Genomic DNA, 24,737 nt, shown 5'->3' on the forward strand with positions numbered 1-24,737 from the left:
TGTTGGAATTTTTCTGATTTTTATATTTTGTGCAATTCTGCATTATATCCTGGACATTTTGAATATTATGAGACTCTGGGCCCAGATCAGGGCTGAGTCTAGGCTTCCATATGCAACTCTAGGAGACTACCCTGGGTTTCTTCTTCTCTCACCACCTGATACATTCCAGCTCCCAGGGGCTACTTCTTTTTCCTGGTCTTCCGGTTAAAAATCCAAGGCTTTGGGTTCTCTCTGCTCTCAACTCATGGATATATTTACCTCCAGGTCCAAGTAGCAGGAAAGTAGTGCCTCTGAACAGAGATAAGGGTTCCCCTCCCTCAAAGGTTTAGATGCCTGCTTAACCACCACTGTCCTTACCACAGGAATGTCTGGGAGTACCAGAGTGGTCTTACTTCAAATTCTGGTTTCCTTCTTAAGTCTGTCTTCTACCATACTAGTCAGGGTTCTCAGATGGCTGCTCCATGCATTCTCTCTAGGGTTTTTATTTATATTTGGTGGGGGAGACAAGGTGGCAGGTGCATACTCCATTTAAATTGGAACAAGAACAGTTTAACTCAGTCGGTTAAGCATCCAACTCTTGATCTCAGTTGAGGTCTTGATCTTGGGGTCGTGAGTTCAAGCCCCACATTGAAAAATAAAGTGGAACAAGAATGAACCAAAAGTTATTTTATTTCCAATGATTACATCCCCAGGAGATAAACTCTCAAACAGGAAATTTATGTGAGTACAAAGGAAAAATTCTTTTTTAAATTTTTATTTATTTTTAAAAGATTTTATTTATTTATTTGACAGAGAGAGACACAGCGAGAGAAGGAACACAAGCAGGGGGAGTGGGAGAGGGAGAAGCAGGCTTCCCACGGAGCAGGGAGCCTGACACGGGGCTCGATCCCAGGACCCTGGAATCATGACCTGAGCCGAAGGCAGACACTTAACGACTGAGCCACCCAGGTGCCCCTAAAGGAAAAATTCTGACTGGAAGCTTCATCACATTACGCAATCACTTTTTGCCTCAAATTTTTATTAAAATTATAAACATACAGAAAAATGTAAAGATGACCAATGAACATCTCTATATCCTCCACAAAGTTGACTAATTTTTCACAACAGTTGACTAATTTTTTACATACCTACCTGAAAATGTTCTGCAGACACCATGACTTTTTAAACTTGAAAACTTTTACATGCATCTTCTAAAAATAAGGACATCATTCTAAATACCTCAATACCACCATCACTTCTAGGAAAACTAAACATATGACATTATCTAAAACCCATCCCATCCTCATACTTCCCCAAGTACCCCCTCCCAAATGTCTTTTATAGTTGCTCTAATTTTTCTGAATCAGAAGCCAACTAAGGATCACAACTTGCTTATGACTCTTGAGTGCCTTAATCTAGAAGTCTCCTTTTTGTTCTACTATGTTGGCTTCTTGAAAAATCCAGACCAGTTGTCTTGTACAAAGTCTCAAACTCTAGGTTTGTCTATTTCCTCATCATGGAATTCGACTTGTTGCTCTCTTGTCTTTCTTATAAATAGGAGCATAAACCTGGATGAGAGGTTTAATTAGATTTTCATTAAACACTCTTGGCAAGAATACATCCCGGATGGTCACATGTGTCTCATCCTGCATCTCATCAGGAGCCACACAACATCAGGCTCTCCCACCAGTAGTGAAATTCAGTTTGACAGCCAGATCTCTCCGTTAGAAAGGTGTATCATTTCTTTGCAATTGGTATTTGTGAACTTTGACACCATATAATATTCCTTAAAATTTTTTTCACCTAATGGGTTTATCATCCATTCAATTTGCCTAGTTTAATCACATTGTTATAAAATAGTGATTTTTCTAAATCTGTCATTCCATATACAGTTAAAAGATGACATTCTTCAGATTAGTTTATAGAGAGCTTTCCTTTTTTTTCCCACCATTTTTTCATTATGGGCTCATTTTTACTTAGCATGTTATAACCAATTTCATTGACTGTTATTTTTGATGTTTAAATTATCTTAAATTTGACCAGTGAGAGCACTTTCAAGATGGCTCCCGTGTCCTTCTGACATTATCCGTTGAGTGCTTAGTCTTGAAGTGCTATCTTTTTGTTTTGTTTCATAAAAAGATACCTCAGACACATCTTCTACTTTCCCTGCTCCAGAAATGGAATCAGCATTTCTCCAATGAGCCCAGGCTCCTTTTAGTGGGGAATAGCATTTGGAAACCAAGATCTGGGTACTAAGCATGCTCATTGCTATTGGATAACCAAATATGTTTTTCTCTAGAATATCTTGCAAATGGCTCTGTCCAGTATTAAACACTGAGGTCTTTTTAAAAGCTCATTTCCTTGTAAATATACTTACATATATAAAAAGATGTTTTCAAATGAGCTAAGGCAAGTCAAGAAACATGCTATGCTGAATGCCTGCATTTAATTCTAAAACCTTTCTCAGACAGAAGGTTCTAGCTACTTTTATTAGAATACTTTTTTAAATGATACCAATTGTGAAAGTGAGATATAAAATTGTGGGACGTGGGCCCAGGGGAAAATGCAATGTATGTTAAAAATATGGAAAATGTTTGGAAAGCCAATTTTAACTGATGACTAGAATGTTTAATAATAAAATATTCACATATCACTTTACACAAAAGAATTCCTAAAAGATGAATAACAAAAACAAACTAAAAGACAATCTTGTACGTGAAAACCCCAAAAGCAATTTCACCATCTGGACCTAAGCTGAGTCTGAGGATTTATGTACAGTTATTATAAAAGCAGGTATAATTAGGGACACAGAAGAAAAAGAAAGAACGAGACTGTAAGATTGCAGTTAGGGGGAACCTGGTAAACACAGAAATAAAACTGATTAAATTACCGCAATTGCGCCTATAACCAGTTTACAAAATAAACAGTGCCTAGTACTCTTAGCACTTGAGGTTGGAAGCCAATGATTATAATTCATATCTATAATTATCCTAGAAAACCAGAGCTGAAAACTTAGATTCTAGCCTTGACTCTGCCCAAGAAGCTCAATTTTGTTAGTAAAATGAAAGGCTATAAATAAACTAAATGAAAATTCCTCCTGGCTCTAATAAGCTATCAGGTATATAGTCAGATTCTGCAAATACATACCTTCTGCAACAGGTAAGAGAGTATTTGCGTTGACAGTCTCCCTTGCTTTAGTTCACTGCACCTTCTATAATACTATCCTAAGACTCTATTCAGTAGTGTCAAATCATATCAAATTAAGAAATAATATAAGGAAAAGGAAAAGAGATTCCATCTGGGCAAAATTTTCATTTCCAAAACGAAATTGTAAATTAATTTTTTAATCACCAGAGACTTTTGGAAAAAATATACATATATTCTAAAGCTACGTGTGTATGTCTGTATGTCCTATGTCCACATACGTATATTTATATATACAACCTGCCGCTGAGGCAGTTCATAAAAAGTGAGCTTCATTATTTCCACGTGAAAATTTGAATTTAAAGAATTCCTTTTTACCTTGAGTTTCTCTTTATGGAAAAGAGTGTGTCCTATGCTTGCTTGCCATTTTAGCAAATACGGCCTCATGCTTATTCACATTAACTCAATGACTAATTTAAAGGAAAATTCATATCGAAGCTTGCTCTTAGAAAGGGAGTAAACTCTAATGAAACAAAATGTATACACCATTATTTTCATTTTTTTTTTAAGTTAGGTCTTTTATATTTTTTCTACAAATTAAAAATTTTTTCTATGTTCTTAGAAACCTTATTAGCATTTAATGGTTCTTAGAAAATTTGACAAATTGGTACTCTTCATAATCCCACTGATCAATTTCACCATGACTTAGTGGGAACTATCATATTTTCTCCAGAAGCAAAAAAAAAAAAAAACCACTTAATCTAATCCAGAGTCTGTGCCCTATTTATTATTCTCTAATGAGGAGTCTTGAATTATTTGAGAGAAGAATTAAACTTCACTGGGCTTATCTGCTCTAAGAAATCTCTGATACTGAGTAAGGGAGGAGCTGTAGATAAAAGGCTTCCCATATTCCTTCCATTTATAGAGTTTTTCCTTCGTGTGAACTTTTTTGTGTCTGCACAGGTTTGATCTGTAACTGTAGGCCTTCCCACACTCCATACACTTGTAGAGTTTCTCGCCGGTGTGGATTCTCTCGTGTTCGGTGAGGAAAGAATACTGGCTGAAGGCCTTCCCACACTCATTACACTGGTAGGGCTTCTCTCCGGTGTGAATTCTTTGGTGCCTGAACAGGTTGGATTTGCAACCAAAGGCTTTCCCACATTCTCCACAGGTATAGAGCTTCTCCCCGGTGTGAATTTTACGATGTTCGTTGAAGGAGGAACACTGGTTGAAGGTTTTCCCACACTCATTACATTGATAGGGTTTCTGGCCGGTATGAATTCGCTGGTGTTCGAGAAGGGTTGAGATGCGTGTGAAAGTTCTCCCGCATTCCAAGCACTTACACAGCTGCTCCCCAGTATGAAACCTCTGGTGCTCAGCCAGGGATGCAAACTGGCTGTAACCTTTCCCACACTCACTGCATTTATAGGGTTTCTCCCCTGTGTGGATTCTTTGGTGTCTATGAAGTTTTGCTCTACAATTGAAGGCCTTCTCGCATTCAGCACATTTATAGAGTTTCTCACCGGTATGAATTCTCTGATGTACGGTGAGGGTTGAACACTGGCTGAAGGCTTTCCCACATTCCTTGCAGTGATAGGGTTTCTCTCCGGTGTGCACCCTCAGATGCTTGATCAGGGTCGAACTGCTGCTGAATGCTTTCTCACATTCATTACATTTGTAAGGTTTCTCTCCTGTATGGATTCTCTGATGGGCAAGAAGGGATGATCTGTGGCTAAAGGTTTTCCCACACTCGTCACATCTGTAGGGTTTCTCGCCGGTATGAATCCTCTGGTGTTCAATCAGATGGAGACTCTGGGCAAAGCTTTTCCCACATTTGTGACAAATATGAGGTTTTTCTCCTGGGTAAATCTGGAAGCATCTGATTAGGTCAAAATTCTGTTTAAAATCTTTCCCAAAGGTGTAATATATATTGGGTATCCTTTCTATAGGAACACTCTGCTGTGTAACAAGAATTGTATTTATAAGTAAGCCTTTCCCCAATTCAAGACTTGTCTCCTTTATATCTCCACTCATGGTTTTTCTGTGGGAGGCCACCATTTGCCTAAGAGGTTTCTTTTGTTGCTCCTGTTCTGTCCTGCTCTCAAATCCCAAAGTTTGTCCAAAATTGGTGTCCCAGCGACCACACTTAATGGATCTTTTCTTTATTATTCCCTGAGATGTTTCTTCTCCAGAAATGCCCTGCCTGGGAGGCAAGGCTTCCATTTCGAGCCGAGTCTTGAGACCTGGAATGAGCCAGAAGCATGAACGATGGCACCTCTACTAGGAAAGATAGACATGCATCAGTAGAACCATAAAACTGGCAGTAGTCCATATAAAAGAGCTCTGAAACCTCTTTTGATCTCAAATATGGTCTTGCATCTGGGGAAAAAAAGAATGGGATGGAAAGAGAGGTGAAGAGGGGAAGGAGTAGTGTGGGAGAGTACAGTGGACAAATCAATGCTGGATACAAAGACATTGCAACTTGAGAGAAGTAAACACAGAGGCAAGAACTGGTTGAGCAGAAGGGATGAGGCTACAGAAAAATGTCAGCTCATAAGCTCCAGTTGGATACTTTAGTTAATCATTTTCTACTCTGTATAAGGAGCAATGAAGCAGGTAACTTGTCTTTATTTTCTCCTTTTTTTTTCTTTAAAGTTTACTTACTTATTTTTTTTTAGTAATGTCTACACCCAATGTGGGGCTCAAAATCACAACCCCGAGATCTAAAGTCGCACGCTCCACCGACAGAGCCAGCCAGGCACCCCTGTTTTCTCCTTTCTATTCACATGTGGCTTTTATTAGGTTTTTCCCCATGCTCTTGCTGTAAGTCTATACACATTAATTTAAAAATCTCTGCAATGTTTTCCTTAAGTTTTGTGAATCTGTATGTGAATCTGACTTCATATCACAGTCTGTGAAAAGAGGACGTTCAGCTTTTAAAACTTACGGTGGCCCTGAAGCAGGACTGTGTTGAGGATATCTGATCTAAATTCAAGATGCTGACTATAAAGAGGAGGAAAATACGGAATCAATCGGCCATGTGCAACAATCTATCCCTGGTAATTGGAGGAATAAGAGTTCTTCATACCACCCTGTCATCACTTTTCTCCTTCCTATTTGATCCCAAGGAGAAATAGATATATTTGTCTCTTCTAGTAAGCTGCACCCAGAAGATTAACCTCCTTTGTAGGAATCTTTTTAGACTAATGAAAGTCTGCAAGAAATGTGGAGTCAGTATGCCCCAAGCCCCAAGCTCAGATCTGATGGTAAGTGAAAGGGTTTAGCTTGAGCTGATTCTAAGGAACTGTGGGTTAAAATCTGGCTCTCTTTAATCAATCCATGATTGAAAATAGATTAAAACTAGGTCTTTGTGGGGCACCTGGGTGGCTCAGTCATTAAGTGTCTGCCTTCAGCTCAGGTCATGATCCCGGGGTCCTGGGATGGAGCCCCACATCGGGCTCCCTGCTCAGCGGGAAGCCTGCTTCTCCCTCTCCCACTCCCCCTGCTTGTGTTCCCTCTCTTGTTGTCTCTAGCTCTGTCAAATAAATAAATAAAATCTTAAAAAAAAAATCAAATAGTAAGAGGAAGAAGACATACAGGCTATAAATCTATATAAAAATACAGATTTTTCTTCATGATGTTAATGGGAAACCCAGCAGTTTGGATTTTAAGGAATCAACCAGGGTACCTTCTGTCTTTTCATCCTTTGCCACAATACGGCATTCCCTGCCCATCCAGAAACTTACCAGGCTACTCTAATCTCATTTTTCTAAAGAAATTTATCTAGTAAAGCCTAAATTAGCCATCTCTTTCTTAGAATTTCACATGTTTTACTTATATATTCTATCATTTAACTAATATATATGTATATGAAACCTGAAAATAATTCAAGTATTTGTTCAAGGAGAACAGTGGATATGTCTTACAGTTATTTGTTAATCCCCTACTGTGCACACAACAAGTATACAATTACATTAAAATGCATGTACATTAATACATTAATTACATTAAAAAGATAATGCATGAACGGGCAGAGTAAGTTGGAAAAATTATGAAGGGCAGGTGACCTCAAAAATGAAAAGAGATTCTCTCCTCTCATGCTGGATTCCTGAAACCCAATCAGGCATTTATTGAAGAAATAGTGAATAATCAGCAAGGATAACATGAAACAAACAAATGACTAGACAGGAATAGCATGTTTCCCCTTGACATGAGAAGCCTCGAGTGTAAAATTCAGGTCTGAGGATCAGAGAACCAAGATACCAGCATCGACAGTATTAGCAGGGAGTGGTTTTATGAAGGAAGTTGGATAGTAAAGAGGGGATGGGTTTCAGCAGAACAAGAAAAGAGGACCCTGTGAGTCAGGAGGCCTGAGCAAAGTCATCTGGGGAGGAAAGTAAACCTATTTAGGAGAGGCTTATTGACTAAAGAAGGAAATCTAGGAGCTCCTGGGTGGCTCAGTCATTAAGCGTCTGCCTTCGGCTCAGGTCATGATCCCAGGGTCCTGGGATCGAGCCCCACATCAGGCTCCCTGCTCCGCGGGAAGCCTGCTTCTTCTCCCATTCCCCCTGCTTGTGTTCCCTCTTTCACTGTCTCTCTGTCAAATAAATAAATAAAATCTTAAAAAAAAAAAAAAAGAAAAGAAAAGAAGGAAATCCAGGTTGGAATTCATTAAAATTTTGATTCAACAGGATGAGGCCGAGCACAGAGTTCCTGAACAACAGGCCGAGGAACTCAAAGAATAAATACAGGTGTTGAACGCTCTTCGGCAGGTAATAATAAGATGAAGCGGTCATATTTAGTTAGGTGGGCAGCTTGGACCAGCGCGAGGACAGAGTCGAAGCCGAGCAGTGATGTAGCTGCCGTGGTCTTTTTTTTTTTTTTTTTTAAGATTTTGTTTATTATTTGACACAGAGAGAGAGGGAGTACAAGCAGGGGGAGCGGCAGGCAGAGGAAGAGGGAGAAGCAGAATCCCCGCCGAGCAGGGAGCCCCATGTGGGACTCAATCCCAGGACCCTGGGATCCTGACCTGAGCCGAAGGCAGACACTTAACCGACTGAGCCACCCGGTCATCCCAAGGCTGCACTGAATTCTTAATTTTGAGCCTATCAGCACCGAGTTCATCATAAAGGCAGCTCAATTAAATTCAAACACTCTTAGCTCAGTGCAGGATATTTGATGCCAGAGGTACAGAATTCAAAGAAAGACCTGGTCTCTTCCTTAAATATATACAATCCAGTTAGGAAAATAAGTAATAACAAAGTAACTATAATTCGCTACGACAGATGCTGTCACGGATGTGTTCAAGGCATGGAGAAAGTGCCATATGAATGCGAGTGATTGAGAAATGAACAGTGACTGGGAAGTAGGAGAAATAAGGAAAACCGACAGGTCAGGCTGACAGGTGGGTCTTGCACTGTAAGAAGGTTTCCAGGGGAACAAGATAGAGGTGGTAATCCAAGAAGGAATGACAAACTTAATGAGTGTGCAGGTTTGGCGGGAACATGAGCTGGTGTGGAAGGGGTCACCGATTCCTGTAAAGCAACATGGAAACAGGCTATGAAGTAGATTTAAGGTCACAGTAAGGAATGGGACGTGCCTCCATGGATAACCGAGAAACAACAAAGTCTCCTAAGGCACAGGATTAATACACCTGAGTTTCGAAAAGATTGCTCTGTGGATGGTGCAGAGGGTGGGAGAGGAGAACAAAGCTCAGAGAGGGTGGGTAACTTTCCCATAGCGCAGAGCACTTGCGAGCTGTGGCAGGCGTAACATGAGCTTAGGAAAGTCTAAATTCAAACCGTGATCTTAAGTGCTATCCTGTACTACTCACTAGCCTCTTGGAGAAAAATGTATTTTAATAAAGGTGAAAAGTATTTGTGGAAAAAAAGCCAATAAAGGCAAGAATCATAGATTAAAGGCGAAACCACAAAGACAGACGCAAAATACTGCAAATCCATGTCACACAGTGAACAGAAATGACAGAGGTGATCTAGGTTTCTGTCACGGCTCTTCGGCTCTCTGGCCGTGAGCAAAGTGTTTGACATCCTCCGATTATGCTGTTTCTTCTGATATAAAGAGAGGTATCTAAACCTGACCGTCTTCAAGTGATCCTTCAACTCCAGCGACCTATGGTTTTGGGATCAAGACCAGGGAGGTGAGCCAGGGCTAGGAGTGTGCAAACCAGAGATCTCGGGGCCAACTCCCGCTCTGTTGCTGGAAGGCGCCACACCTAGCCACTCCCACTGCTTATGGCTGCATTTGCATTACAAACGGGGAGTTAAAGGGTTGCGGTAGAGACCCCATGGTCCCCAAGCCAAACTATTTACCATCTGGCCCGTTGTAGGAAAAGTGTGCTAACCCCCAGCCTGGAAAGGCTACAGTGGTCAAGGAGAGCTGGTCAACTCTAACAGTGGGATGCGACAGCCCAGTCTCCAAGGAGATAAAAGGGAAACGTTGAGTTAAGAAATCAGAGACACAGGAGCATTGACAACACTCTGAAATATGTGGTTGGTGAGAGAAATTACAAAGAATTCAAAACAAGACAGAAGGTGTAAAGTATTTAAAATCTGTCGGGCGTGAAAGCATGTAAATGCAGATGGGAAGAAAAACCATGAAGGCCAAGAGGCCAAGATGGCGGAAGGGAGTGAGGGAAGCCGCAGGAAAGGAAAAGACGTAGAGGATGCAGGGAGTGTTAAGGAGGAGAAGAAAGAGGCCTACATAAGGGCCTTCTTGATGCCAAGAAAACCATTCCAATCACGGAGCCTCTGGTCAAGAGGCCCTGGCTCAGTTTCCAGGAAGTTCCCCCAGCACTGCTTCCTCATGGCCGGCTCATGTATAAAACCCCCTGCGCCCATTTCCCAGCCACTCACTCACCTAGACAGGCATCCCGAGGGAGTTCTCCGTCCACCAGGCAAGGATCTTCTCCTTCCTGCAACTGGCAGATCACCTTCGGCCTTGAGAACGGAATCCCTGCTCGTGAGGAAGGGAACGCGGGTTGAACAGGGGGCAGGATGGGCAACTCCAGAGTTCACAAAGCAGAACCCACAGTGCAGAGCGGGTAGCCTGGGGAGGCAGGGCAGGTAGCACCGAGGCTTCCGAGGGGCCTGGGCTCTCAGGGGATAGATCTGGAGGCGGGGCTCGGCTCAGAAACGAGGCGGGCCCCGGCTATGAATGCCTCTACCCTGGCAGTCCTGTATGCTTCTCAGACTCTAAACAGAGACCCAGGGATTGCAAGAGGAGGACACTGGTCAGGAGAGGGGGCGGTGGGAGGAAGGCAGAGGAAGGAGAAGAGCACAGAGTGAAGGGCGGCCTGACATCAACACACACACTTTCCGCTCCACAGAGATTCATTCTTTCCCAGGGGCACGGCAGGAGAGAAGCTGTGGACTCCGAACCCCAAAGAGGCAGCTCCCCCGGCAGACTCTCCATCACGAGGAAAGGTCCTTACCCAGCGAGACGAGGGTGCCGTAGTTCTCCAGCATCACCTCCCGGTACAGGGTCCTCTGCGCGGAGTCCAGGCGCAGCCACTCGTCCTGGCTGAAGAACACGGCCACGTCCCTGAATGTCACAGACTCCTGCAACGGGAAACCCACTCCTGCTCAGCGGGACCAGCTTCACCACCGCTCGGGATGTGCGGGGCTGGCGCGGGGATGTGTAGCAACCGATCCTGAAAATGTCTCAGGATTCCAAGTATTTCACATCGACTGCTTATGTTACTTTGGGGACCACCCAGCAACTAGGTCACAAATATCTACGGAGAACCCATTGGGAGCCACGTGCTGGCAGGGTAGCAGGGAAAAAGGCAAAGTCCCTGACAATGGGGAATCTCAATCCCGGCCTGGGACCTATCAGAGTAACTGAGCACATACATTCACCTCCCTCTCACTCAAAATCCAAATTAAATGAAAGGGGGAAAAATCAGAATACACTTAGAGCAAATGCCAGAAAACTGTGGAAATGCCATTAGCAGAACAGAAACAAAAAGGAAGTTCTGAGCTGTAAAGCAAATGATAAGAATAATATTAGTTCATGTTTATTGGATACTTGTATGTTAGGGACTATGACGGAAGCTTTGTACACAGTATCTTCGCTGAGTTTCAGAGAAATCCTATTAAGAAGATACTACAAGTAAATCATTTTGCAGATGATGAAACAGCTCAGAAAGGTGATGTCACCTCCCAAGGTAACCCTGTTAGAAACTGGTGCTGATTGGAATTGAATTCAGGCAGACAGATCTCTAAGCTATACTGTCACATGGGTTTCCATGGTCTATGGAAACAGAAAGATCCAAAGGACCTGCAAGACTATGCAGGTGTCAAAGGGAACTGTGGGAAAAGCAAGTTATTTCAAGAGAACCCCATTAAACCCCAAACTGTGAGAGAGCAGAGGTTGACCAGATGGCAACTCTTGTATGACAGAGCTGAAGCTCACGAAAAATGATACATTTTGACCTTGTGATTCTACTTTTAGGATTCAACTACAAGAAATCCTCACACAGGGCGCCTGGGTGGCTCAGTTGGTTAAGCGACTGCCTTCGGCTCAGGTCATGATCCTGGAGTCCCTGGATCGAGTCCCGCATCGGGCTCCCTCCTCGGCAGGGAGTCTGCTTCTCCCTCTCCCACTCCCTGTTTGTGTTCCCTCTCTCGCTGTGTCTTTCTCTGTCAAATAAATAAATAAAATCTTTTAAAAAAAAAAGAAATCCTCACACAACTGGGTAGGGATATTTGTTCAAGGATGTTCACTGGAATACTGATAAGCTGACAGTTGAGTTTTTGTTTTGTTTTTTTTTTTTAAGCTCATCCAATGTTTATTGAATAGTGAACTGCTGTCAATACTGCTGAACTCTGCAACTCACTCACCCGGATCCCTCTCTTGGCCACCCTGAGAAGGAAGCCAGGAGCAGGACCACCCCAAATGCCAGAGAGTAGTCAGGGGGCTGGGGGATGCGGGGAGATGGGAAAAGGCAGTGGGGGGAAGAGGAAGGAGCAAGGCAGGCAGGGTGCAGGGCTACACTCCGGGGGGCTGGGGGGCACACGAACCTGTGAACACTATATATATGACTAAAAGGACTCTGGGGGCACCTGAGTGGCTCAGTTGGTTAAGTGTCTGACTCTTGATCTCAGCCCAGGTCATGATCTCAGGGTCGTTGACATCAAGCCCCACGTCGGGGCTCTGTGCTGAGCAGGGAGTCTCCTTAAGAGTCTCTCTCTCCCTCTGCCCATCCACCGCCCCACCCTCTGCTTATGCTTTGTTTTTTTTCTTAAAAAAAATTTTTTTTAAATAAAAAAAGGACTCTGAAGATCTTTATTTTTTTTTTTTAAGTAGGTTCCAAGCCTAGCATGGAGCCCAATGTGGGGCTTAAACTCACGACCCTGAGATCACGACCTGAGCTGAGATCAAGAGTTGGATGCTTAACCAACTGCGCCACCCAGGCTCCCCTTAAGGATTTTGAGATGGGAAGAGCCTGGATTATTATCCAGGTGGGTCCAGTGTAATCACAGTGATCCCTGTTAGGACCCAAGAGGAGTCACAGTCAGAAGAGGACAAGGTGGTGACATGAGGACAGAAAACAGACTGAAGTCATGCACTTTGAAGATGGCTGAAAGGGCCCCAAGACAAGGAACGCAGGCTGCCACCCGAAGGTGCAAACAAGGCCTGGAAACAGGTTTCCCCTGAGAGCTTCTAGAAAGAGCCAGCCCTGATAAGAACTTGACCTTAAGCCAGTGAAACCGATTTAAGCCTTTGGACCTCCAGAAGTGCAGGAGAAGAAATTTATGTAGTTTTAAGCCACTGTGTTTCTGGCAATTTGTTACAAGAGCAATAGGAAACTAATAATACAATGGTGAAAAGTTGAAGACCGCCTACAAATCTATCAACAGGGGAATGGGTAAGCAAAGTATAGGACACTGATTCCATGAAATGTTTTATATATAACACCATTAAATAGAATGAGGTAGATCTGTACGGCTGACCTTGGAATTTGGCCTTGACACACTGTTGATTCATATGAAAAAGCGAGCTGCAAAACAATCCATATTTGTTGAAAAATTCTTTACCTATCTACCTGTCTATACAGATACATTTGGAAGAATACAACAAGCTGTCCATCCTCATTATTCTTTCATGTTTGTGGAGGGGCAGAAAAGCAATCTTTTATTACTTTGTACCCTTACATTGTTTAACAGGGTGTGTGCATTTGTTTTGAAATTTTTTCGATTCCATTTTCATTTCTGTATTGAGTTTTCAGCTCCACCTCTTTGCATTCGTAGTGGTTGCTCTGAGAATTATAATATACATTCTTAGTTCTTTACAGTCTAGTTAGAGCTAACACTCGATTTCACACAGAATGCAAGAACCTGCGAGAATATGGGAATGTCTACCACCCCTTCCTCATGCTGTCCTTGTTAGAAAGACGCTCCCAGTTCAGACAGTTGACAGGACTCACCAGACCTCACCAGGCGTGCTCACGGGAGGCAATGGGTACGATGCAACAAGACAGAGAGTGCACTGAGGCCCCGGAGGACCGAGAGATGTTCCATGTGCAATCTCCCCTTATTTGCACACACGGATGAGGCTGTGTCCTTGGACTATATGAGGAATTTTGATTTAGAAGAGTTCGCAGGGGATACTCTGAGCAGGGGCCTTTTGTGTATCAAGCAAGGCTTGTCAAATCATGTAGGCCAGCTGCCAACCGTCAGTGAAGAAGATGACCCTGAGGGTAGCCAGGGGCACCGGGATCTTAAGCAGCACATCCACTGTGCTGGGCATTCCCAGAGATAAAGATGGAGCTTTTCCAGTCCAGACACAAATGAACTCTAGATCCATGGCTATCATATGCACTATATCCACCTACATTATAAACTCCATCATTCAGTATATTTTTGCTCTATACAATCATAGACATTTTAAAGAAACTGAGAGGAAAAAGTATTTCTATATTTATATTTATAGCCTCCATTTCTAATGCTCTTCACTTGCTTGCCAACACGAGAATTCCCATCTGGTATTATTTCCTTTCAGCCTGAAGAACTTCCTTCTGTCTTCATTCTTAAAGACTACTTTTGTTGGTTATAGAATTCTGGGTTGACAGTTTCTTTCCTTCTTTCATATAAAACGTCATTCTGTCGTTTCGGATGAGAAGCCAGTGGGCATTCAGACGCTGATGCTCTGTATTTTGTATAGCATCTTTATTCTGTCTGCTTTCAAATCTTTGGTTTTCAGTAAATTAGTGGTCAAAAAAAACCACTGACTCTGGGTTGCAAAGACCCTCCTCTCCAGCTTCCCTTAGCTACAACCAAGACTGTCTCTCCAGCTCGTGGGGGTGGGAGAGCTCAGACAGTGAAGAGCCCTCCCTTTCGGCAGAGGGCAGCCCGCTCATTGCTGGATATTGCTTTGCACTGCGTTCGCTGCTCTTTACATTGTGGTTTTCTGAAACACCCGTCTCCTTGTAACTCGAGAATCAAAGCAAAGTCTAGCCTAGTGGCAAGAGGCATACCAAATTTGGCAGGTCCTAAAACAAAGCTGTAGCTGCTTATGATGACAATAACAGTAGGAGGAGCCGGTATTTACTGAGCATTAACATGCACTGGTCTCGGCATTTTACATATACTTTCTCGGAGTGTAACGTTAACTGTATAGACGACCTTGTCTGGGGTCAAGGCTAGCCGGGAGACCTTCATCAAGTTATTTGCTTCTCCGTGCCTCAGCTTCCTCACTTGTAAAATGTAAAAAAAAGTTTAAAAAAATGTAAAATTAACAGTCCTCTTGAACGAATCCTCTTGAACGAATCAAACAAGGTACACATTATTAATCCCATTTACAAATGAGGAAATGAGGCACATGGAAAATAACTTGCCAAGGTCACACCCCTAGCTTGGATGTGAACTTAGGAACTCAGGGTCCACATTCATAACCTGTAGGCTACCACTACTTTTGGGGAAAGCAGCCAATGAAAACAGAGGCTTTGGGGATGGCAGGATGGAAAATCCATGGAAGGAACAGGAGCTGGTGTTGGGGGGAAGCTGTGATCTCCATGTGGAAATATTCCCTAAAAGTTTGGGAATGACAGACTGTGTCTTTAGTAAAAACTCCAGTCTGAGGACAGAGATATGCGAAAGATCTTGAGAAGGTTAAGGTAATGAAAATGGATGTCAAAAGGGCAAAGAGCAAGAAGGGCCCAGGAGGGGGGACAGGGAGACAAGAATCAGAGGAGACAAAGACATCAGTCGGGTCCAGAAGGGGGACACGTGGACAGTATGCCATCAGAGCTGTGCTCGACACAGCAACCCCCAGCCCTCTGTCCTCCCCAGTGCCGGCCTCAGGGCCCAAGCGTAGCTGGACTCCTTCTGGGATGCCCACCACCAGCAGCCCTGGCCTTCAGTGTCAGCTCGAAATGACGCCACAACCATTTGTTGGTAGGATCTTTTCCTACTCTTCTTGGATGTTGAATCATTTCCTAAGGTCAGTGCCATGAACTCCCCAAAGATAGAAATACCATCTTTCCTCTTTGTAACTCGGGTGCTCTTGCACAGCATCCTGTGCGTAGTCGGTGCTCAATAAATGTTCGCTGAGGGTGTCTTTGCTCCTTCCATGTCTTTGTCCCAAGCGAGACTATATCCTCTGTGAAGACAAAGACTGCCTAATACCCGATACCCCACACCAAGCACTTATTGTAGCCAGAAGCATATATTCAGAGCTGACTCAATCTTGGGTCATAAAGTCAGGTTAGGGTGAATTAAGAGTAACCTGGGAACAGAGGAGGCACATTCCTCAGCACTCCCTCCCTGCATCCTGGGGAAAACTTACAAAGCTCTGGATTCCCCACAGTTTTTCTTGGAGAGAAAATTACCCAGACAAAGAATGGAAATACATCCACCATCTCTAAACCCAAAAAGCAATTTATGAAAAAGACAAACTTCACTTACTGTCACCTTAGTGGGCAGCAAATCCACGGCCATTCTTTCCTTCTCGGTTTTCCTAGCAAGGGAGTGCAGACTGCTGACAAGGTAAGTCTGGAGAGGAAAAGGTGCCATGAGGAACTCTGGTGTCAAGGGATGGCTTGGAGAGAGGAAGTTCCAACCACCCATAATGTCCACCCGGTCCCAACGAACCAACAGCACATAAACCACGCAGACCAAATAAAATGCATACTTACCAAGCCAATGAAGCTCTAAGACAATTCGCCCATCTCCGTCTCCTTGTATTAATGATGTTCTAATTGCTGTAAGGTCACCTAAGGTCTACTAGCTGTGACTCCACAAACTGCGACTCACCCCTAGATACCTGGAGGCCTTAGGGAAGCTTTAAACGGTACACACTGTAAAACCCACAATGAACATGAATTTCCCCAGCTGCCACTGTCCAACACAGGCAGCCAATCCTAAGTCAGCCTGCCCCACCTAGCCCTTCCCTTCCCGAAGAAATCACACTAAAGGCGCTTGCCCATATTTGCCTTGTCTCCCTGCCTAATGACCCACCCAGGTGCTTTCGCTGAGCGGCGGCCGCTGCCTGGAGTGCTGCATGGGTCCTCCATATAACACAGCCTGCAAACCTTCCTCCTCCTCCAGCCCCCGCCCCCGCATCTGTCCAGACCTTACCACACCCACGGAATGTGGTTAAAACACTCCCTCTCGCACAGATGCACACCAGACTGCTGCTCGGCGGCCCCTCCTAAGCACACATCCCACAGGGGTCACCTCTGAGAGCACCCACAGGATGCGGGAAACAGCCGTCCTTCTCACACACAAACCGCAGCTGGGAGGACAGGGGAGGAGGGCTCCTGGAGCAGCCAGACCAGTGTCAGAGGGGGGCCCGGCCACAGCTGCCTGCACTGGCCACCTGGCTTTGCCGAGGGCTCTTCGGGGAGCAGCACCTGGCGTGAGAGCTCGGCTAGCTGAGTGTGGGGTGTCATCTGGGGCTGGGGCGCCTCAGCCAGGTGGGGGAAGCTGCTGGAGGAGGAACCATAGACACTCCGTGATGCACAGCTCCTCCACACCAGAATCGGGGATGCTTTGCATGTATTGTTTCTAAATCTCACGAAGACCCTAAAAAGTACTGCTACCCCATTTTACAGATGCAAGGGAGGCTGAGAACTTAGGGAGTCGGACCGACCTGCCAAGAAACAAAAATGGGAAGTAACGGGCAGGAACGGAATCCTTGTTCCGGTCCAGGGCCCTCGCTAAATGTGGCAAAAATTACCTGGCCGCTCTGCCCCAGTTTCTCCGTCTGTAAAATGGGGGCAGTGTGCAAGCCACCTTACAGGGCATGAATCCCGAAGGATGAAATGAGTTCATTCATCCAAGGCGCTAGCCCACTGCCCGGCACACCGAGTGCTCGGCGGGCACGAGCTATTGTTTTCCCATCACAGAGAAGCCTCCGAGCAGACAGCCCCCCCACCGACCCACGCCCGCAGCAGTCCGGGCACGCCCCAGCTCACCTGGCAGGGCGCTCCCTCCACGCGCGTCTCCCGCGGACCTGCGACGCCCGCAACGCGCCGCCGCCCGGGCCGCGGGGACCGGCCCCTGACCCACGGGCCGCGCCGCGTCTCCCGGCGCCCGAGCCGCGCGGCTCCGCGCTCCGCACCCAAGCCGAGACAGGCGCTGGCTCCACCGCGGCTGGGAAGAGGCCCCCGGGAGGTCTCCGCCCCAGGCAGGCCGCCCCAACGCAGCCGGGGTGACCCGCGCCACCGGCCCCAAGAAGGCCGGGAGCGCTCCCGCAACCCCGCGAGCCCCAGGACTACCACTCCCGGCATGCCTCGGCCGCGCGCGGACTACATTTCCCAGAAGGCGGCTGGGCGACTCCCGGGAGATGCCCGTTCCCTGCCCCCGCGAGCTCACGGGACCCGCTGCCCGTCCCCGCGAGGTCCGCGGTAACGCGAGGGCGCGCGCGAGCCCAGTAGAGCGGGTGGTCTCCTGCCAGTGCCCGCTGCCTGTATCCGCCCGGGGGCTCGTTGGGCTAGGCAGGCAAGGTGATTTGGGAAAAACAAAACCTGAATTTAGACGCCTGTAGGAGGATCCGTGCGCCACAGCCCCCACCAGCTAGTTGTGATTATTTGTATTTTAATGCGTACCATACCCAGAAGGTGATGTATGCACAGGTACAGTTTAAGAAAGAAACCAATACCCACACACCCAACACTTTGCTGAAAAAGATATTTGGCCAGAATTTCTGAAGCTCTGTCCACAATGCTCCCCTGTCATTTGTCTAAATTGTGCTAAGCATTTGACTTGCTTAGCTTGATGGTATCGTATTCCACAGTAAGTGTGGCTTTTTTTTTTTTTTGCAAGGTTTTGGATCTTTATATAAATGGAATCTGCTGTATGTTCTCCTGTGACATATGCTCAACATGAACGATGTTTGAAAAAAAAAAATCAACTGAATATGTTTTAAAGACCTTACTGGCTTTATTCAGTGACTTCATGAATCAGGCAGTATCCTATCTAGCAGGTAGGAAGGAGCTCCAAGAAGTACCACGTGCAAGCCTCTTACAGGCAGAAGGAAGCAGGAACAAGGAAGTTATACTTGGCAAAAGTGGATTGGTTATTACAAGGTTAGTTTCCCTACAGAAGATGGCAAAGATTTATCAGCCAGATTACTTAACTAATGACGATCACGGGGCTCCTGGTTGGCTGGTTTAAGATTCCATTTCTGGAAGAGCTGAAACTCTAAGTAAGTCTTTGTTTGGTGAAGGGGCAACTTAGCCTGAGAAATCCATTTTTGAGCCTGTTATCTTTAACAACTTTTAGATTCACCTATCTTGATACATTCAAAGTTCATTCATTGTCATTGCTGCATAAGATTCCATTATTCATTCATTCAACAACAACAAAATATTCAACACCTCTCTTGCTCCTGGCATTGTTCTAGATGCTGGAAATACACCAGTTGAACAAAACTCTCAAAACCTCTGCATTCGTGCAGCTTAAATTCTCCGGGAGGAGAGAGAAGAAAGATGATAAGTATGTTTTTAGGTAGTGATGGGCGCTAATGAGGACAAGAAAGGGGCAACAGCAACTCTAGTGGGGGCGGTACTGCAATGTGATACAAAGTGGTTAAGAAATGTCTGACTGAGAAGGTGACATTGAAGAAAGATCTGCAAAGAGATGAAGAGCGAGCCCGGTTAAGGATCTGTGGGCAGGCTTTCCGGCAGGCTGAAAAGCAGATGCCCGGAGGTGGGGGCACGCCTGGCCTGTTGAAGACACATTAATACTGTTGCCGAAGCAGAAAGAAGTATGTGCGAGATCAGAGGCAAGAGGACTAGGATGTGCAGGCTCTTATTGGTCACGGTCACTGGATCTTACTCTGAAAGAGAATGCTCTGAGCAGTGGAGATGTAGGAGTAGGCAGTTAGCTAGGTGTTAATAGGATGCTGGAGGCCAGCAAATGGGGACTCAGGGTCAGCTACAGGGGGAAGTTAGAAACCTGTCCTGACAGCGCTCCCAAAACAAAGCCACAAAAAGCCGGATCAAGCCAGACAGGCCCAAGACAAAGAAGGCTGGAGACCCTGATCAGGTAAAGGAGAAAAGGCTTCGAGAAGCCCCTCCCCAAGTAATATATATTCCACTCCCTAGCTAAGAACTGTCAGTAAAAGATGTAGAGACTCGAACCCAGCTTCCCCTTGAGCTCATCTGTTCCCACGTCTGGAGAGCGTACTCTCACTTGAATAAGATTTCCCACTTAACACCACTCAACTGCGTGTCCCGTCTCTCCTTGAATGCCTTCTTGCAACAAGACCAAGAGCCTCCCACAGCATCCCAGGGATGGGCGGGACAGAGGCCTCAGAGCCCCGGGGCCTCCCCTGTCCAGCCTCTGATGTCCATTTCTAAATGATCACTCTGACAGCTGTGCTGAGCGTTAACCGAAAGGTCAAAGATGAGGATGTTAAGAACATTTCGAATATGTTTTTCAACTATGAAGTATATCTTTTTAAATAGTCCTGGCAATTATGTTTTTAAAAATACTCTTTATGCCCCATTTTTCTGATGGTAAAAATCAAGAATTAACTTTTCCTCTGACTTCCTTTATACATTAAGCCAAACACAAATTTATTCTACTTTGTCCCATTTAAAATGTTTACAGTATGAGCTAATAGGCCATGACCACCAGTATCCACTTTTAATACTTCCATATTCCACTTTCTCAGCTACAAATTTTGGCAATTTCCTCGAGTTTTATCATCTATATTTATAAGTAAATCTATTTTAACCTTTTTTTTTATTGTTCATGTCTGTGACCGCTTCCTTAGGTTTCTCTTTGGGTCTTGGTATTTTTGTTCCTTTTCCCATTCTCACTAGTTTATATCAGTGCCCTCCCAGTAATTCCACAGCCTCCTGTATTTGGTCTTCTGAAGAAACCTGAGGCCAATTTGAACTTCTTCTTCCCTTGCAGGTAACTTTCATTTCTCTACTTTGACTTCTATATAAATCTCACCTCCTCCACCCCAGTTTCCTGTATCTTTAAGTATTTCTATTTCCCCCCCCCTGTATCTAGCAATTGGTTTTTCCATTGTTTTCGTCTTGGACACACACACAAAAGGGAAAGTCTCAGTTCTAGGTTTTTTTCTGCTTTCTTCATTAACATCTTCATTAACATAACATTATTCTTGAAGTCTGGCTTTCATATCCCTGATAATCTCACTCTGCCATTCTGTGTCTTTTCCTCTATTTTCTGAGAGGATTCTTCAAATTTACCTTCCAAGCTTACAGAATCCAATTTATAAAGTGATTATTTTCCCACTGTTCCTAATGTAGTTTATTCTTTAAAAAAAAAGGCCACGTGGAGCACCAGGTTGGCTCAGTTGGTTAAGCACCGGACTCTTGATTTCGGCTCAGGTCATGCTCTCAGGGTCGTGAGATCAAGCCCCAAGTTGGGCTCTGTGCTCAGCACAGAATCTGCTTGAGATTCTCTCTCCCTCGCTCTCTCTCAAAATCTTTTTTTTAAATAAAATTTTAAAATGGCCATGTATTTGAAGAAAAATGTCTACACTACGTAGAGATCCTTGAGATAGTATAAAACCCACTGTTCCAATGCAGCAGGCTCCATGGAGCCCGCGTGGTGTAACTGGAGATGGACTAGTTTTCTTCCCTCCCATCCTCCCTTCCTTCTTCCCGTCCTTCCTCCTTTCTCTTTACAGTGAGGAAATAAAAACAAAAACAAAATGATAGGAAAAGGAGAAATAGGAATTGCTCCTCCTGTTCAAGATTACAAAGACTAAAGTGAAGTATATGCGGTGTTTAAAATTGCATGACAGCACCGCTTCAACCTTACTCTCTCCAGCAGTGGATGATCTAAATGACGCCCGTCCCTGTACAATGTGGAATGGAGGCCGATGGACCGGCTGGATTTGGGGACACTGGGTATATTGTGGAGAACGCCACCGAGATCCTACTGTGAACCTGAATGTTCTCAGAGAAACATGCCATAAAGTATTCACATCTTCTGGCCCTATATAAACTCCCTTAGAAGTCTGAAGTGTATTACAACATTCAAGAGGGATTGCAAACATTTGTTTAGGAAAAATAACCCAAATGACCTAAGCAAAGAGATGCGTGGGCAGGATGGTGCTGGAATAGAGGGCCCCAAAGGGTAATTCCATCTGGTCTTTCCATTACGCTATAAATTTATGGAGTCATGAAAACCCACAATTTTTTATTGTATATAATTTGCTTAAAAGAAATTGAAATCTTGCCAGCTTGTTTTCTTCTGCTCGTATCTTTTTCTTTTAAGTAGGCTCCACTCCTAATGTGAGACTCGAACTCATGACCTTGAGATCAAGAGTTGCATGCTCTTCCAACTGAGCCCGCCAGGCACCCCTGGCCAATGTCTTTCCACTGAAACAGAGATCACAAAGCAACCGCTGATGATCACAGAGCAGCTTTTAGACCTCTTGCCACAGGCGTGACAAGGGTTTGTTCTGTCTTGGGCACAATGAAGTTCTTAGGTATGGCACACAGTAGGCACTTAAAGAAAGAAATAAAAATGGGGTAGACATGATGTGTAGTTGTTTGAGAAGATAACCAAAATGTTTCTTTGGGCAGGCGAGGTGGTGACGGTGGTATAAACCTGAAACTCCCATCACATCCTTTGGAAAAAACAACAAAGGATATGGCAGAGGAAAGAGGCAGCAGTGCTCCTAAAATGGATATAAAAACACCACCAGGAAGAGAAGTACACTCTCTGCGTGAAAATACGCAGAACTGTGCAGGTGTAGAACAGAACGGAATGTAAGTGCTTCAAAGTACATGCAGCGTATCAGAGCAATTCCTGTAACTCGGCAACAGAACAGCCCATTCCAGACATGGGCGAAGGACTGGAACAGACGTTTCTCAACAGAAAGATATAAAATGGCCAAAAAGCATATAAAAGAGACGTTCAACATCAGGGCAATGCAAATCATGACCAGAAGGAGACACCACTTCACACCTGTGCGTGTGACTATTAAGAAAGCAAGCCAGAAAATCCAAGCGTTGGCAGAGATGTAGAACCACCCACATTGGAAATGGATCCTTTGCACACTGCTGATGGGAATGTAAAATGGTGCAGCCACGGTGGCAAAGAGTTTGGCTATAATATCCACTCCTCATATGACTCCACAATCCCACTCTTAAGTATTTACCCAAGAGAAATGTCCACACAAACACTTGTATGCAAATGTCCGTGGCAGCATTGTTCACGATTGCCAAAATGTGCAAATGACCCAAATGTCCATAACCACATGAATGGATAAATAACACGTGGTGGATATTTGCCATGGAACATTACTCGGCCTTAAAAAGGAAGGAAATCCTGACACCTACTATAATGTGGATGAACCTTGAAGACATTATGCTAAGTGAAATCAGCCAGACACAAAAGGACAAATATTATATGATTCCACTTACATCAGGAATCTAAAATAGGCAAATTCAGAGAGGCAGCAAGTAGAATAAGAGGTGACTGGGGCTGGCAGCCGGGGAAATGGGGCATTACTGCTTAATGGGTGCAGAGCTTTTATTTGAGGTGATGAAAAGTTCTGGAAATAGATTGTGGTGACGGTTGCAAAACATATCCTCAATACCCCTAAATTGTACACACAAAAATGGTTATAATGATAAGTCATATATATATATTTTATTGCAGTTAAAAGAAAATACATGCAGGAGGTAAGGAGACATCCATGGGAAGGCAATGCTTTATGGGGAGAGTATTGTTAATGGAAAGAGAGCGATGTGGAAACCATGTGTCAAGGGGGAAAGTAGCAAGAGGAGAAAATAGAAGATCCTGAAAGAGAAAAAATCCCCCAAAATGTTTTTGATCCCACAATTTCTCCTCCACCCCCAAGTCATCTAGTCAAGAAATCATATTTTACTACAAAGACAGAAGTAGGTGTACGTGACTGACAGATTTTAGATACGGACTTAAGCTTGTGACAGAAAGGACACAGAAATGAGCTTGCAGGGGCTCTCGAGGCCAAGTCTGGGACAATTTCAGCATCAACATACACAACGATATTAGCAGATTACAGTCCATGGAATAAAATAAGAAACCATGCTTCCAGTCATAAGAACAGAAAACACTTCCCTAAAGTGGAAAGCCAATTAATAAGAGTATAAGAAATGACAGAATTATGAGATCTCCATGTGGAGACCACTGTGATGATAATAAATCGTCATCTATAGATGCTAAAATTGGTGGAGGTGAGTTTGTCTAGTACAGATACACATGCATGCACTCATCGGATCACCTCGCAAGACACTAATGAATGCGAAGAGAAAAATAGTGACTTTAGAGTGGGAGACCAGGCAGACACCACCTCAACCAAGATAAAGCTGAAATTACCAACATCACAAGGCTCCCAATGTGATAAGACCATGAACTGAGAATACAATATTGCTTTGGTGGTTTTCTTACCAAAAAAGCACAGCATAAACCTAACCATATGGAAAACACCGGACAACGCCAATGGAGGGACAGTCTAGAAAAAAAAAAAAAAATGGCCTATTCATTTCACAGAACTCTTCATGAGAAAACAGGTTTGGTAATGCAACAGCCAACAAGAGAAGGGCCAAACCCACCTGAAAAGGTGGACATTTTAAATAATAATTTAATTACTATGAACACCATAAATTCAATGTATCAGGCATGTCAATCATATCACAAAAGGTAAAGCATATTCTTTTTCAGGTTGTTTCGAAAATGGCCTATTAGGAAGCTATAAAAATGGACAGTATTCTCTTCTGCCTAGATTCTGAACAAGCCTCTTTGAGAATAAGAGAAACCAGGCAAGGCGAATATGTTCACAACTCAATGATGAGTCTTTCTTTGCCTAGTCCTCTTATGCACGTTTTTAGTTTAGCATCTGTTTCCTGACTCAGGGTAGGAACCAATCTCTCTTCCTCTGGTGATCTAGGGAGGTGAATGAGAAGGGAAAGTATAGACAGGAAAGGGAGGTGTTGATAGTTTTTTTTTTTTTTTAAAGATTTTATTTATTTATTTGAGAGAGCGAATGAGAGACAGAGAGCATGAGAGGGAGGAGGGTCAGAGGGAGAAGCAGACTCCCTGCTGAGCAGGGAGCCCGATGCGGGACTCGATCCCGGGACTCCAGGATCATGACCTGAGCCGAAGGCAGTCGCTTAA

At 44.3% G+C, this 24,737-nt stretch overlaps 1 protein-coding gene across 5 annotated transcripts; it reads right to left on the minus strand.

The window, feature by feature from the left end:
• Positions 1-738: 738 nt before the first annotated feature.
• ZNF354C (zinc finger protein 354C) lies at positions 739-17,861 on the minus strand. 5 transcript variants are annotated; one of them, XM_081827303.1, is made up of 5 exons: positions 17,561-17,861; positions 16,050-16,136; positions 10,574-10,700; positions 10,000-10,095; positions 739-5,366 (listed from the first exon to the last, which is right to left on the minus strand). In XM_081827303.1, the coding sequence occupies exons 2-5, from the start codon at positions 16,080-16,082 to the stop codon at positions 3,952-3,954; spliced, it is 1,671 nt and encodes a 556-aa protein (XP_081683429.1). In that variant the 5' UTR covers positions 16,083-16,136; positions 17,561-17,861; the 3' UTR covers positions 739-3,951. The 5 variants fall into 5 exon arrangements, with proteins under 5 accessions (XP_081683429.1, XP_081683428.1, XP_081683431.1 ...); XM_081827302.1 differs by having other exon boundaries at positions 16,050-17,235; XM_081827305.1 differs by lacking the exon at positions 17,561-17,861 and adding an exon at positions 16,280-17,548.
• Positions 17,862-24,737: the final 6,876 nt, after the last annotated feature.

This window comes from Leptonychotes weddellii, chromosome 7, assembly GCF_054177405.1.
Source record: "Leptonychotes weddellii isolate Sample4059 chromosome 7, ASM5417740v2, whole genome shotgun sequence".
NCBI classification, from domain to species: Eukaryota; Metazoa; Chordata; class Mammalia; order Carnivora; family Phocidae; genus Leptonychotes; species Leptonychotes weddellii.

Bases quoted from the DNA above. Each gene is read 5' to 3' on its own strand.
- ZNF354C (XM_081827302.1), bottom strand. From the start codon at position 16,211: ATGGGTGGTTGGAACTTCCTCTCTCCAAGCCATCCCTTGACACCAGAG. The intron at 10,701-16,049 runs GTAAGTGAAGTT...TTCCCGTTGCAG, and splicing joins TGCTGCCCACTAAGGTGACA to GAGTCTGTGACATTCAGGGA. The intron at 5,367-9,999 runs GTGAGTGAGTGG...GGCTCATTCCAG, and splicing joins CCCTCGGGATGCCTGTCTAG to GTCTCAAGACTCGGCTCGAA.